The sequence below is a fragment of the Hyaena hyaena genome, unplaced genomic scaffold, assembly GCF_003009895.1.
Source record: "Hyaena hyaena isolate Hyena2069 unplaced genomic scaffold, ASM300989v1 scaffold_329, whole genome shotgun sequence".
Lineage (NCBI taxonomy): Eukaryota > Metazoa > Chordata > Mammalia > Carnivora > Hyaenidae > Hyaena > Hyaena hyaena.
This window is the reverse complement of record NW_024080960.1, coordinates 1396045-1411478: the sequence shown is the minus strand read 5'-3', so window position 1 is coordinate 1411478 and position 15434 is coordinate 1396045. Positions and strand designations below refer to the sequence as shown.

General features: G+C 38.9%; 2 protein-coding genes across 2 annotated transcripts in view; one reads left to right on the top strand and one right to left on the bottom strand.

The window, feature by feature from the left end:
- The window catches only part of PAICS (phosphoribosylaminoimidazole carboxylase and phosphoribosylaminoimidazolesuccinocarboxamide synthase), a 28063-nt gene extending 25905 nt beyond the window's left edge, over positions 1-2158 (bottom strand). Inside the window, exon 1 of the mRNA XM_039249043.1 lies at positions 1889-2158. Coding sequence (XP_039104974.1) covers positions 1889-1904 — 16 coding nt within the window. The 5' untranslated portion in view covers positions 1905-2158. The remainder of the gene's footprint in view (positions 1-1888) is intronic.
- A 472-nt stretch (positions 2159-2630) lies between these two features.
- Positions 2631-15434, top strand: part of PPAT (phosphoribosyl pyrophosphate amidotransferase) — a 32077-nt gene continuing 19273 nt past the window's right edge. Inside the window, exon 1 of the mRNA XM_039249053.1 lies at positions 2631-2889. Coding sequence (XP_039104984.1) covers positions 2762-2889 — 128 coding nt within the window. The 5' untranslated portion in view covers positions 2631-2761. The remainder of the gene's footprint in view (positions 2890-15434) is intronic.

Sequence of the window (15434 nt, the reverse complement as noted above, 5' to 3'; positions counted from 1 at the left end):
TGCATCTCCTCAATTTAGTCGAATCCATATTACCTAGTTGTTAAACAGGGTAGGAATTTCAATTAATGGATAGATAAAAACATAATCATTGAAGACATATATTACAAGTGCCAAAACACCTGCTAAGAACTAGTAGATGAATTCAGAAGAAACTGATGAGGACTGAAAATTTGTAGAATTGAAATTTAAGAGTCTTAAAATGTAAAGAATTTCCATAGAGAAGAGATAAAAAGATCTAGGGCTGTGCCCTCCAGTAAGGGAGTTACTAGCCACATTTAGTCATGAAATATGAAACATGGCTACTCTAAATTGAAATGTGACTTAAGTGTAAAATACACAGTGGATTTCAAGATGAAAAAAAAGGATGAAAAGTATCACATTTAAAATATTGATTACATGTGGAAAGTATTGCTTTGGATATACTGGGCTACAGACAATATATTATAATTCATTTCACTTGTTTCATTTAATCTCTTAAAATGCTACTACTAGAAAACAAAGTTATAGAGTTTCACATTATATTTCTACTGGCAATGTTCTAGTAGACACAGCATAAATCAACACAGATGAGTGAACTTGGTGAATTAACGGAACTGGAATGTAAGCTTAGGATTCACAAGAGAAAAATCAAAGTTAGGGTTGAAGGGTTCTGCAAGTATGCAGGAGGTGAAAGGGTCTTCAGACTGAATTTTAATAGCTCTTGGGTTGCCACTGAACATTTTGAGCAAGGAAGCGCCATTTAAAAATTCTAAAAGTGACATTTGTGGGGCGCCTGGGTGGCTTAGTCGGTTAAGCGTCCGACTTTCGCTTAGGTCATGATCTCGCGGTTCCTGGGTTCGTGCCCCGCGTCGGGCTCTGTGCTGACTGCCAGCTCAGAGCCTGGAGCCTGTTTCAGTCTGTGACTCCCTCTCTCTCTGACCCTCCCCTGCTCACGCTGTCTCTCTCTCTCTCTCCTAGAAATAATTAAAACATTAAAAAAAAAAGTGACATTTGATAAAGATTAACCTGCCATTGAGATTCTACCAGTTTGGATGTACGGTAGGAAAAAAACTGCTCTAATACCCTGATTTTAGGGAGCTGTTACTCGTTATCATCTTGATCTTTTTGTTTAGTCTATAATTTTTTATCTCAGTTCAATTTTTTTGTGTGGAGGACAAGGTACTGACTAGCCAACACAAGCAAGTTCATTCACTATAAATTTAAAATGGGGGGTGTGGGGAAAAATACATTTTATCAGCATAAATGTCACAAGCGATCTTTCCCTAGGATCTAATCACTCACAGATAAAGTGATTATGTAAATATGATGAATGCAAAAAGCAATGTTGAAAAAACAACTTTTTGCCTGGTGCTTTTGGAGCTCTTCAAAGCCATCACGGCATCAAATGACTATAAAACACTCATGTACACACAAAATCTGGACAGAAAAAAAAGCAAATTTCAGTAGATTCCACTTTTAACTTCTAGGAAATAGCTGGTTATTATTAAATACGAAGCAGGACTTTGAAAAATACATACATATGTTCCTGTCATTGTTTTGCAATTATCTATTGATTACCAACATGATTTCCGGGCACCTCTCCAACCCCTGACCATCTCTCTATGCAGTCACTTTGTTCCCTTTCCCCAATCCAGAGCTAGTTCCGAGTATTTCAGAAAGTTCGGGACGCCTCGCTCGGCGGTGCCTGGGCCACGTGTCCGTCGGTCCAGCGGCCTAGAGGGGCGGCTGGAGGGAGACCAGGAGCCGCCGGGGGTTGGGGTCGAGAGGCAGCCAGGAGGGCCGCGGGGCGCGCACCGAGCCCGCAAACTCTAGGCGGCGGGGAGGAGGGCGGGAAGACCACGGAGTGAAGGGAGACCCCGGTATTTTCCTGCGGACGCCTGTTACTCACCCTCTGCTGTCGCCATTATCCTCTGTGGGCTGGGGTCAGCGGCCGCGCTGGGAACTGAGACAGGACTCTGGAAAAGAGGAGTGGTCAGAGAGGCTCACCCGCCTGGGAAGGGAGGGCGGCCCAGACACAGCCCCGGGCAGGCCTGGTATTCCGGAGAGTCGATACACGCTCTCCACCAGCACCACAGCGCAAGAGACTCACACCGGACGTCTCCGCCGCCCCGCAGGAACTGCGACTCCCGGAGCAAGCTCTACCCTCCAGGCTTCCCGCCGCGCAGGCGCAGAGACGCAGGCCGCCCCCCACCGCGCGCCGGCGCTGTTCCAGAAGAGGCGAAAAGTGGCGCGCACTGGCGGCCCCTCCCGATTCTACAAAGGCTAGCTGACCGGCCCCTTTCTCCGCCGCGAGAGCGGTTCATAGGTTGGAGCGTACCAAGTAATGACGGCCGGGGGAAAGCATGTGAGGAGGAGCATACAAAGTTTACATCCTCTGAGATAGAAATGACGTTGACCCTACTGCTTTCATCACCCTAATCTTGGGTGTTGGAAAATAACGGAGATTTCCACGTGCAGCCAAAGTACTTTCCCGGAGGGCTCGGGCAGAGGGCTAGCTCCACCCTAGGCGTCTGTGACTCCTCCTCTAGCTGCGGAGGCTCAAGCCCCCTCCGTGCTCATTGGTGGATCCTGAAGGGGCTGGGCAGGGTGGCAGGGGGCAAGCTAATCACGCTTACTTTGGGGAGCGCGCGCCGCCGCAGTAGCAAGGGTCGTGCGGCTGGGAAGGAAGCGAGCTTTTAGGCTTACGGGCCGAGCAGGCGCTGGTGTAGTGCCCAAGCCCCTGCCGCGGCGGCAGGTCCCTCCACGTGCTTTCGGCAGCGACATGGAGCTGGAGGAGTTGGGAATCCGAGAGGAATGTGGCGTCTTCGGGTGCATCGCCTCAGGAGAGTGGCCCACGCAGCTAGATGTACCGCATGTGATCACCCTGGGACTTGTGGGGCTGCAGCACCGGTGAGCAACCGGCTGAGGGGTGGGGGTGGCGGCGCGTGTGCTGCTGCTTCGGCACCAGCGGTTTCCTGCGGCCCGTGTTAGCGATCTCGTGCGCGCCTGAGGGCCAGGAAGCCAGACCTCTGCTACCTGGATTGGTGTCTGCCTGTGGCATCGACTAGGTGGCCAAGGCGTGCGCGGGTACCACCTTGCATCCCCGGACTTGCTTCTCACCCCTCAAGCCTTGATGGTCTTTAGGGGCTCCCCTCCTTCTCCCTGCGTGCACCTCTCATGAGTCTGGCCAATTTGTAAGGCTCTGGTTCTCTAGGGTTAGCCGGGTCGGAACTTCTCCCCGACTACTTGCCGGTTTTAATCTTGTAGAGCCTGGAGCTGCTTTTGAGAAGGGTTTATGTAGGGTGGCTGCTGGTCCAGGACTTACGACACCTTGAGGTGTTTGCGCGGAGCCTTCCACCCACCACAAGCTTTTGTTTGCAAGGGCAGAGCTGCTGTTGAGCACATTGTAGATATGAATGTAGTCATAGCTATGAGAATTTAGGAATTCTAGAGTTCATACCCCAGGAAGCAGCTAGTTGGCATTCAAAAGGAACTCTCGGTTGTAGATCTCCTACAGATTAACTGAAAATGAACCAGTCACAGGAAATAGTGCATCTGCAAAAGATTCACGGGTTTCAGATAGTGAAGGAAAAGGTTGTAGTAAGGAGAGGCCAAAAAGTAACTCCCTTCTTTATTTCAAAGGGAGCAGTACCTGTATGACAAGATACATACTGATTTTGAAAAATTGGTACATCCCTTTGAGTTAAAAAATAACTTGGCTTCTGTGATGTTTCCTTTTTTACTACCTGGAATTTGATATAAATCTAGATTTAACATTATCACTGACAGTATTACAAAGTTTTCATAAGGCAATAACTGCAGCAACGACTTTTAGAACAGTTAAGGAACTTGGCAATAATACTTATCAGCAATATGAGAGCAACAAGTATAAATGCGTTCCAAATGATTTGCTTTGCCTCACCAAACTTGAATTTAAGTAGTCTTTTTGATTTTTTTCAGGGTCACAAATATTTGAGGTTTAGTTTCACATCTTGTGTACTCCTCTTTAAATACTAGAGTAACATAGTCTGTTATGAATCAAAAAGAATATTTTTAACTTGAATGAGTCTAACTTGGATATTTGCGGGTTGACCCTAATTAGAAATCTTGTTTTAAAATACTGTACTTTCTTTTTTTTCTTTCTTCCTTTTTTTTTTTTTTTGGGAAGATTAGATATAGAATCCAAGGGAAAAATAAAATATACTTATGGTAGTGCGCAGCAACATTATAACATTCTTAGAATAAGTTACCGTGGATGTTCTGAAGGTAAGAGGTGTGCAGAAACCAGGGATCTTTATAGAGTTGCCTGGCAGTCTGGGAGACAAATGAACTGACCTTGATTTTTTAAAATTATTTACGTTTTAACTAAAATAACTTACAATGTTCATCTTCGGTCCCTTTTAAATATGTGCTAGAAGAAAAAGGGACTTTTTAAAAGGTGAATACAAGTCGAGTCCCAGGTACATGCACTCTTCTGTAGTTGCTTTTATGTGGAAGCATTATACACTTAGACAATACAAGATAAGAGCAATAAAATGTAATTATATGATAATAGAGCAATAATAAATGGAATCAGTGAGGCCGCTCATTTGACCAAATAAGTCTTTGTTACACTGTGTTTGAAGATTGACCTTGTGATGTTTTCAATAACAGTGGCAAGGAAACCAGTAGCTTCTGGGGAACAAATGTATTAATGGAAAACTATTTAAGAGTTTCCTTGTGTAGGCATAGAATCATTAAGGTGCACTGAGGAGGCCGTTTCTCTCCCGTAATTTTCCCAATTCAAAATTTTGAATTAGCAAAAGTCCTTACCCTTCAGAGGAACTGACTCTGATTGGAAGAATGTCTCCCTAGTGTATTGAAGATAAAATCTTCTGTTATTCTGAACCAGTAGGTAGGACTCACAGATTAAGAACTGATGTTTTTCTGTGGCATTGAATCAAGGAATATAGAACTGGGTGCCTTAGGTTGTTATCATAGCTTAATATAGAGTTAGTTATGTACGCTGTACAGTGGCAAGTGGTGGTCTGTTGCAGAGGTCTGTCTCCTCACCTCCTTCCACTCAGTAGTTGTTTTAAAATTACAGTAGCACGATTCTGCCGTTGTTTTTTTTTTTTCTTTTTGGTGAAGGAATTTCGTAAGCATTATCTTTTTAAGTCATGGAATCTAGAAGGTGGGGTTGTTATCACTTTTGCATTGTATTTTGGTTCTGTTTTTGTCTTAGGCATATTCTGATCTAAAAAATTTAGTCTTGGGGATAATAGAGTACAAGAAAGTTACAATATTATGTATTTCATGTAAAAACAAATAGAACATCAATCACTAGATAGTCATGCACTGCATACTTAATCCAGGTGGGTTCATCCAGAAGTACTTCTTTCTAGTAGTTCTGGCTATTTGCAAATTTATTTCATAGTCCTGCTTTTCATCAAGGAGAATTTTAGCTTAACATTTTCAGTGTCCTCTTTAGCTGTGAACTGTGTGTGCCTGTGTATTCATGCCACATACATTTAATCACCACATGCTTTTCATTTCTAAAAACTATGGTTCAGTGGTTTGCAGATTTCTGAACAAACCACATACACCTTTTAAGATCAGACATTTTCGTGTTTAGGGGTGTCTTGGTGGCTCAGTTGGTTAAGCGGCTGACTCGTAATTTCAGCTCAGGTCATGATCTCATGGTTTATGAGATCAAGCCTGGTCTCAGGCTCCATGTGCTGACAGCTCAGAGCCTGCTGGGAATTCTCCTCTGCCCCTCCCCCACTCATGCTGTACTCTCTGTCTCTTTCGCAAAATAAACTTTAAAAAAAAGAAATCTTCATGTTTAAACTACAGGCATGTTTTCTGGAAGCTAGAATGACATGGACATATTTTGAAGATTCCATAAAAGGAATTATTAAAATTTAATAGATTTATCGCATGAATCAACTAGTTAGCCTTTCCTTGGTTAATTAGGAGATGAAAATGCCCACTCTTTTAGTGACTTATAATTTCCCTGGGTTAGGAATTGAACCCTACAACTGATAAACATTTTCATATTTGTAAAAATTTTGAGATTTACCTGATGAAGTTGGATTGCGTAGGGGGTCTCCTGTTTGTAGAAACATTCTGTAGAATCTTTTCGTTCTGTTATGCTTTGAGGAAACTGACTTGCAATCATCTCAGGAACAGTTTTCTTAAGAGATATAGACACTGGTTCTGTAAACAGAGTATTTAACATTATCACTGGAAAGGCTACTTATGAGAAAGACAGATGCACTCTGACAACCTTTATGGAATTAGTTTCCATTTATCTTCATTTGCTTTGTTGGAGTACACAGGAATAGGTTGTCGGAGAAATTGCTTTGAGTTGCCAAATTTAAGGCTGGTGATAACTTTAGTTTGATATTCATCTCTTAGTAATAATGACCAAATATGTCATATTTCTGTAGTTTTATATACCTTTGGTTGGGGAAGTGACTTATGTTAAAGCGATCCTTGCTAATTTTTCCAGTCTTTGGTTTTGAAAGACTTTATTTCAATTACTTTTATAATTTAATGATTCTCAGTTTTCAGCCATAAGTATTTTCAACTTTTCCAGTTATAACTATTATTTAGAAGTTTGCTTTTTGCATTAGTTTGAAGCAGAATTTGTCTATCCGTAAAAGAGTTTCGAAGTACCACTGCTTTGTCATTCTGGTCAATATTGGAAATAACGTTGAGACTTGAAATCTGGTCTTAGGTTTCCTAGCAACATCAACTTGATCTTGGGCAAGTCTCCTAACTTCTGAGTTCTCATCTGTTGGGCTAGATTTAATGTACTTAAAGGTTCAATGGGCAAAATCCAGTGGGTTGGGAATGATATTTTTGTGTGGTTAGCCCTTGGCAGTTTTCCTTTTCAGTAGCATATATACTATAGGGCATGAAAAGAAGGAAAGGGTCAGACAACTCATTTTATTCTCCATTTTTGGACGTAAGTCCAAAATGGAGAATAGTATTTTCACCTCACTTGAGACGATAAGGGTCATGGAGAGTAGGGAGACTCCAGTTATTACCTAATACTTTATTTGAAAAACACTTGTTAAGCTTCTATTGTGTATATATAAGGCACTGTGGTCAGTACTAGGAATACTGTGCTGCACAGGGTAGATGTGGTCCCTGGACCTCACAGGGAGGCAGAGTTAGCCAGATGGTTCAGGAGCACAGACTTTTCTATGCCTCCATTTCTTCCTCTGTAAATTGGGTATATTGATAGCACCTACATCATAAGAGTCGTGGTAGGAAGTAAATGCATTGATATACGTAAACTATTTAGAACTATACCTGGATATATGCATACCCCATGACCCTCTGTCTGACTCCTGGGTATATACGCTATAGAAATGCATACATACGTTTACTGGAAGATGGGCACAAGAATTTTTATAGCATTATTTGTAATAGTCCCCATCTGGAAGTAATGGAAATGTCCGAGAGTGGAATGAATAAAGGTAGTGGTATATATATTCATTTATGGAATATTTAACAAGTAGTGAAAAAGCAAACTCCTACTACAAGTAAAATCATGGATGAATCTCACAGTGTTGAGTGAAAGTAGCTTGACATTAACACATACCAGAAAAGTAAGAACATCTTGTATGATTCCAAATTTAATCTATGGTAATAGAAGTCAGAAGAATGATAACCTTTATAGGAGCTAGCAAGATGATTAATGATGGGGTATAATGTTTTATATCTTGATTTGAGTGGTAGTTGTATGGCTATGTTCACTTTGTGAATATTAAGCTCTTCTACAGTTTGTATATACTCAAAATAATTTGATAGATTATAAATTTATAAAATGCTGAAGTTGGATTATGCTAAATATCCAGAGAGATGCAGTGATTTGCTCTATGTTGGGTTTTTAGGGTAAAAGAGAAACTAGAACTCAGGTTTTCTGAGTCTCAGTCCAGTGCTTTTTCCTTTATTCTGCATTTTTTCTTCTTTTAGATGTTATACTACCTTGTATTACCTTTTCTGATAGCTATAATGAGTCAATTTGGAATTATTACCAAATTTGAATTAGCTCACATAATTAATTTGACTTATTTGTTGAGTTACTAAAATGTTACATCCCCTATTCACTACCTTTAGAGAAAACTAAAATTCATAACTTACTGCTTTGTGTTTTTTTTTTTTTTTTTTCGTTTTCTATCCCAGTCTTCTGATAGCAGTCACTGCAAATTGTAATTTAAAGGCTCATGATGAATGGACAGTTGTGCAGAACTTTCTGACTCTGGGAAATTTTCCATTTACTGTTACTTTCACTCCTAATGAGCTATGAAAGAAATCATTGCTCAGTCTTTTTTGGTCTCACTCAGCTTATAAACAATATATTTAGTCTAAATTGTCAAGGACAGGAATAAGTATCTTTTATCAGGAAAAAGCAACGGAAGTTTTTTTCAGTGTGGAAGAACTTGGCATTCTCACGCTCTTACCATCTTCATTTGCTTTTCTCTTGATGCTCAGAGTTCTTGGGTTTTTGGTATGACCTTCAAATAATTCTTAAAACAGAAGAACATAGGAAAAGAATCATATGACTTCATTTAAAATACATTAGTCTTCAAGATTTGAGTTCACTAAAGTAAGTACATTTAAGCAGTTGGACAAATAAGAATGAGTTTAAGAATTAGGAATATTTTGGTATAAGTTTTGGAAAGAAATTCAAATTCTTAAATTTTGGGGGTCATTTGAACATATCATAGTGTGAGGATTTTATTTTTGAGGAATTTTTTACTACGTTACCATGCAAAGAAAAAGTTAATAGAATTTTTATTTTAAAAAGTCAATTTCAAGGTTACCATGTTTCCATTTGGCAGTTCTGAGAGCTGGTCCTCTTAAGATGCAGTCAACTTCTTCATAAAATCTCATTTTTCTTTGAGGGTTGCCATTTTTCTTTTGTAAAACTCTGTATTCATATTTTAAATTTTTGTATTTGGTACGACATTGTTTCCAGTCTCTGTCTATTCCAAACTGCATTAGTCTTCTGGCAATTTCCTCAAATATTTCTTTGTTTCTTGTGGCCCTTTCAAGCATTTGCTTAATTTTTTCGTCAGACCATATGTGTAAAAGCGCTCTGACCTCATTGTCACACCAGTGTTTTCCAGCCTCTGTGTCGCTCACTGTTATAATCTGTAAATGATTTTTAGCATCTTCTAAAGGAATATGATTACCTATAAATCAATGTGATTTACAATTATACAGACTAATAGATAAATCTTGTATTTGAATATCATTCATTTAAAACAACCTGGATTGACATCAAGCACTGAGAAATAAAATTATTTCAATGTGAGGGTCAAAACTCTTTGATATGTTCATATTCAAATAAGATATTTTTAAAATTATAAGGCAGATTAATCTCCAATATTGGTGAGAATAATTTAGCCGCTTTTATCTATAGGTAATCTTCACTGAATTTTTACAAATAGAAGAATCTTGGTGTAACTTTCTTAAACTGGTATATATTAGCTTTAAATACAAAACAAAAATTTTTTTAATACAACAATTTAGATCCTGTACCTGACCCAGTGATACTCTGTAGAGCTGTGGGGCTGCCCACCTCTTCTGAGGCTGTACTTACAGTGTCTTCCTCTGTCAGAAAACAAAGAAAAGAGCCGTTTATATTTGTTGTTCACAAAACTAAAATTTACTTTTGTAGTTGAAGATTATACTGAAAAACTAGTAATGCTGGATTCCAGGATCAAAACTGTAACCTCACAGCTAAGAACATTTGTCATCTCTAACCAAATTTTAAAATGCCTTTGTAGGATTCACCACTTTGAAAATCTTGGAGTATTCTGTCTTAAAAGTCCCAAGGCACAGTATGCAGTATTTGGGAATATGATAGCACTTTTAGACTCAATTTTGTAATGTGTTTCATTGTTATATTTTAATGCTTGACAAAGAGCTCTTACATCTCTTTTTCATTTGATCCTCATTGAAACTGAGAATGATCCTTACTGCAGTACATATAAATAGAGGAAAGACCTTAAGATTAATTGGTCTTTGGGAACCTGGGTCGCTCAGTCAGTTAAGCATCTGATTTTTGATTTTGGCTCAGGTCATGGTCTCACAGTTCTTGGGTTCGAGTCCCACGTGGGGTTCTGCACTGACAACACGAGGAGCCTGCTTGGTATTCTCTCTCCTTCTCTCTCACTCTTTCAAAATAAATAAATAAACTTTAAAAAAAAGATTAAGTAGTCTTAGCAATTTTCATGTTGAGAGGTTAACAGCAGACAGGTAAACATTTTAAGGAACTGATAGTGATTAGCTTGGTAAATATACATTTATTGTAGTGTAGCTCTGCACATGTAGGATGTATACAAGTCAGCTATTTGTAGTTTGGGGAAAGCTCTTCCTCATATGCATATGTTGGATTGCTGTATTGATGCTATGATAGTATTCTTTCCTCCTGTACTTTCCTATACCCTGGGACATTATTATTTTTTTTAATTTGGGGCGCCTGGGTGCCTCAGTCCATTAAGTGTCTCACTTCGGCTCAAGTCATGATCTCATTTATTTTTGAGAGAGAGAGTAGGAGCAGAGGAGGGGCAAAGAGAGAGGGAGACACAGAATCTGAAGCAGGCTGCAGGCTTTGAGCTGTCAGCACAGAGCCCATGGTTCGAACCCATGAACCATGAGATCGTGACTTGAGCCGAAGTCAGATGCTCAACCAGCTGAGCTACCCAGGTGCCCCCAGTGGTTATTATTGATAGACAAATGAGGCCAAAGGTGGTTTGGAGGCCCATAAACTCATGCAGCAATACCTATGTGGAGGTTTACATGAGGATATGACCAGATCTTATTTTAAAGACATGTTTGCACAGTGAGACTAGAATGAATTTTAGCTTTTACCAATATTAAGACCTTCAATGACAGCTTGTATTTTGAGACACAAAGGCTACCTAATAGGCTACTTTTTTTTAGTTGAAATTTTTATTGAGATAATTGTAGATTCACATGCATTTGTTAGAAATAATAGAGATCCCTTCTACACTTGGCCCAGTTTTCTCCAATGGTAACATTTTGTTAAACCATAATAGACTAATAAATGAAGGATATTGACATTGATACAGTTCAACTACTCTGATTCAGATTTCCTCTTTTACTTGCACTCATTGTGAGTTAAATATATGTGTATTATATTTTGTAATAATTTTATCACCTTGTAGGTTCATGTCTCCACCATCAAGGTGGAGATACTCTATGATTCCAAAACCATAAGAATCCCTCTGGTTGCACTTTTATTTTTTAAAGTTTGTTTGTTTATTTTGAGAGAGAGGGTATGTTTGAGTTGGGGGGATGGAAGGGGCAGAGAGGGAAAGAAAATCCCAAGCAGGCTCTGCATAGACAGCACTGTCTTCGCAGAGCCCCACAAGGGGCTCCATCTCATGAACTGGAAGATCATGACCTGAGCCCAAATCAAGAAGCAGATGCTTAACCGAATGAGCCACCCAGGTGCCCCTGGTTCCCCTTTTATAACTAGACTTACCTTCTTCCATCCATGCCTAAGCCATTCTCCCACCCTCACCCCAGTGGCTATTTTTTGGAGAGCACAACTCCAAGGTAAATTTTGGCAAACCTTCTTTCACCAGAATCTGAATTTATAACATTTTACCTAAGTGACTAAAACCACTAGTTCTAGGCTCAGGCACATGTCCTACTTCTGGGTTATAGAAATACTTACAGATACTAGGTATCCCATAGAAATTTTGAGTAGTCTCAGAAAATAAGATACCATATTGGAGAGTGGTGGTGTGGAAGTACCTAAACTTAGCATATTTTAAGAAAAGAGAAGCATTTAGTTTTTATTATGTGTGTACCCAACTGATGATACACTGCCATTCACTTTTCACCCTCACTACTTGGAGATAGCTAGCATCTGACTCTACAGCTTTAAGGGTTCAATCTTGCATAAAACTGCCCTTACATTAGATGCCAGCCACAACTCCAGCTGACTGGCTACAAACTCAGGGGATGCCATAAGCCCATCAGGTTTGATAATTTGCTAGAACAACTCCTAGAACTTAGGAAAGTCTTATTCTTAGGATTACAGTTTTATTATACAAAATAGAACTCAGGAACAACCAAAAGAAGATCCACGTAGGGTAAGGTCTGGGTGGGCCCTAGATGCAGAGTCTCTGTCCCTCTCCCTGTGGAGTCAGGGCCTGTAACTCTTGCAGCACAGCAATGTGTTCACCAACCAGGAAGCTCTGCTAGGCCAATTTTTATTGACATGATTGATTATGACATGGATTGATTAAATCATTGACCACATGATTGAACTCAGTCTTTCAAGTTACTTCCCTGCCAGAGGTCAGGATTGCCAAAAATTCCAACTCTCTTAATCATAAGGTTTGTCTTTATGGTGAGCAGTCCTATCTTGAAGCTCTTTAGAAACCCTGGATCACCTCATTAGAATAAAAAAAACACTCTTTTTCTGACCTCAGCTCAGGTCATGATCTCTTGGTGAGTTGCAGCGCTCCCTCTGGGTCTCTGTGGTCTTGCACAGAGCTTGCTTAGGATCCTCTGTCCCACTTGTGTTTCCCCCTCACTGCTCATATTCATGTGCCCTCAAGAATAAACATTAAAACAAATTAAAAAAAAAAAAGACTTTCACTACTGGAAATTCCAGAGGTTTTTGAAGCTCTGTGTCAGAAATTGGGTGCAAAGACCAGCCTTTAATTTTTTAAAGATACTAGTTTTTAAGCAATCTCTCAGGTCACAACTTTGTAATTACCAAGTTGCCTGTATTTAAATTTATCAGCTTACCTAGGTCTGAACTTTCTTTTTTTCACACTTCTAATTTTTGGGTTTTCTGAAATTTTAACAATCACATCTTTATTGGGTTCTTCTATTGGATTAAAAATTGAAAGGTTCTCAGTATTGTGGTTCATGTGATGAAAGTACATTAGCTTATAATTTAACTGCTAAGATTATCCAGATTATGTGCAAAGTCTACAAAAGTTTAAATATTTAAGTTTGAAGGTTATTTCCAGTTTTTGTTTTAATATAAATAAACCAAAATAAATGAATTTGACGAAAAAAACTTGGCATAGCCTCCGAGGTACTAACAATAGATAAATTTAGTGCCCTCTGCTGGCCATCACATTGTTAATTTTTGTGAAAATTGTGGGGATAATGAATCGTATTTTAATTTTGGAGATGTGTTTTACCACATCCAAAAAGAAAATAGATTGTTTTAAGGTTCTTCCTAAAAGAACAATGTAGTCTTTCACTTGTGATTTTTAAGCTGATCATAAGAATGATCCCCAATAGGATGTATATGTGTGTGCATTTATATAAATATGCACACTTATCATGTATATATATGTATATGTATATCAATCATATATATCATGTATATATATATACACCTATCATGTGTGTGTGTATCATAGGTACACACACACACACACACACGCACGCACGCTCTCTCCACCCCTCAGAGCCAGAAGCAGTCTACCTTTGACTACCTCTACTGGAAAGCAGTGACTTGCAAGACTACCAAAATATTGAAGAGTTCCACCTCATGTAAATAGGCACTGATACTGGAGATGAATTTAGGCAATTTTAGGTCTATTCAGAAGAGATAGGTAATGCACAAGATTGTCAAACACAGATTTCTCTTTTGGCAACAGTCATTTTCCTGGTAACAAATTTGATTGCTTTTATCCTCTCTTGACTATGCCTTAAATGGGGAGAAAAATAAATTTATTTTAGATCCAAAGAAGTAGTTATTCAATTTTCATGGGCCATTTCTCTTTATTTATTATAATAGATAGGCATAGCCCACGAGTTCTGTGAGTCTTCCCAGTGATTAATTTTTTTCATATGGCATTAGTCATACATTTTTTAAAGTGATAATTGGAATTGGCCATTTTTTCTCCCCTAAATGGAATCAGATTGGATTTATATATTACTTTCTTCAGCCCTCTGCTGGTCTGAATCTCTAAATATGACAACCTAGCTGTGTTTTTCAACCCTGGCAGGTATCTGAACCCATCCTATAATCTATTCTAGACCAAATCCCCAGGAATTCTAAATTGGGAACTAATTAGTTATCTAGAATCCGGGAGGTCCACAGCTCTAGTTAGATTTTTATTTAAAATAAGAAAGAATCTCCCGGCATACATTTAAGATGGGAAAAAAAAATTACTTTTGGGAGATCAGTTTTATGACCAAGGGTCAATGTTAACAATATGGGGCAAGAGCAACTTAGATTACAATATTTCATTAGTAGAATATATAAAATCAAAATAAAATGTCCTCTACCTATTTTTACAAGAATGTTTATCACTTTATTGGGTTTTCATTAAAAAATTTTTTTTTGATATCCATTTATTTGGGGAGGGAATGTAAGTGGGGGAGGGGCAGAGAGAGAGGGAGACACAGAATCCCAAGCAGGCTCCAGGCTCTGAACTATCAGCCAGAGTTCCATGTGGTGCTTGAACCCACAAACTGTGAGACCATGACCTGAGCTGAAGTTGGACACCCAACTGACTGAGCCACCCAGGTGCCCCTATTGTGTTTTCGTTTTCTTTCAAAGAAAGAATATTTGATAATGAATTTTTTTCCTGAAGATAAATATCTGTATCTTTATACCTCAGTATAACAATCTTCTAATATAACAATCTTCTAAATAGTGCAGTAGCGATTTGTGCGTCAATAGTTGTGCATTGCCAGTTGTGCCTAAAGTCCTTGCCTGTTTAAATTTTTTCCCTATGTATTTAGCTGCTGGAATTCTTATGGGTTTATACCTTTGCTTTTATTTTCATGGGAAAGTTTAAATAAGTTAATTTCTAAGAATGACTAAATATTTCCTGTTTAATATTTTCTAAACGTATTCCAAATAAACATATAAGCATACAGACAGTTTTTAAAAATCCTCTCAGTTTATATCTGGCTGAATGTTTTCCTTTCACATATAAAAAATTATCTTGAGGTATTGTACTTAAGTGAGTGCAGAGGAGTAAGAAGCTAAAATCTTCTGAATGCCAAGGTTCTTAACTTTTTCCATGGAAATCTTTCTATCTCATTAAAGACAATCAGATTTTAACTTTTTTGTTGTTGTTTTAACTTTGATGACAAGGGTCATCATGTGATGCCCTGAGACACCTTAGGAGCAGAGAGTTTTGTTTTCCTTTGTTATCATAACCCTAGTCAGCTGTGTGTTCCTATCGTTTTAGTCACCTTAATTTCTCCCTGTTTTCACCTTCCACTGTTCTAGCAGCTTTCCACTGAGCTTTTTAATCTACCATATCTGATAAATCAAAGAAGTTTGCCTAGAGTTTGGGGAATTTGATTATCTGGTTTGTTAATCAACATGATCTTTACATTTTCCAAGGCTGAATGAATCTTTGAACTATGTACAAGGTCTGTGATGGCTTGGCTTTTGCTTGGGGGCCTGGTTATCCCCCATCCCTCATTTTGGT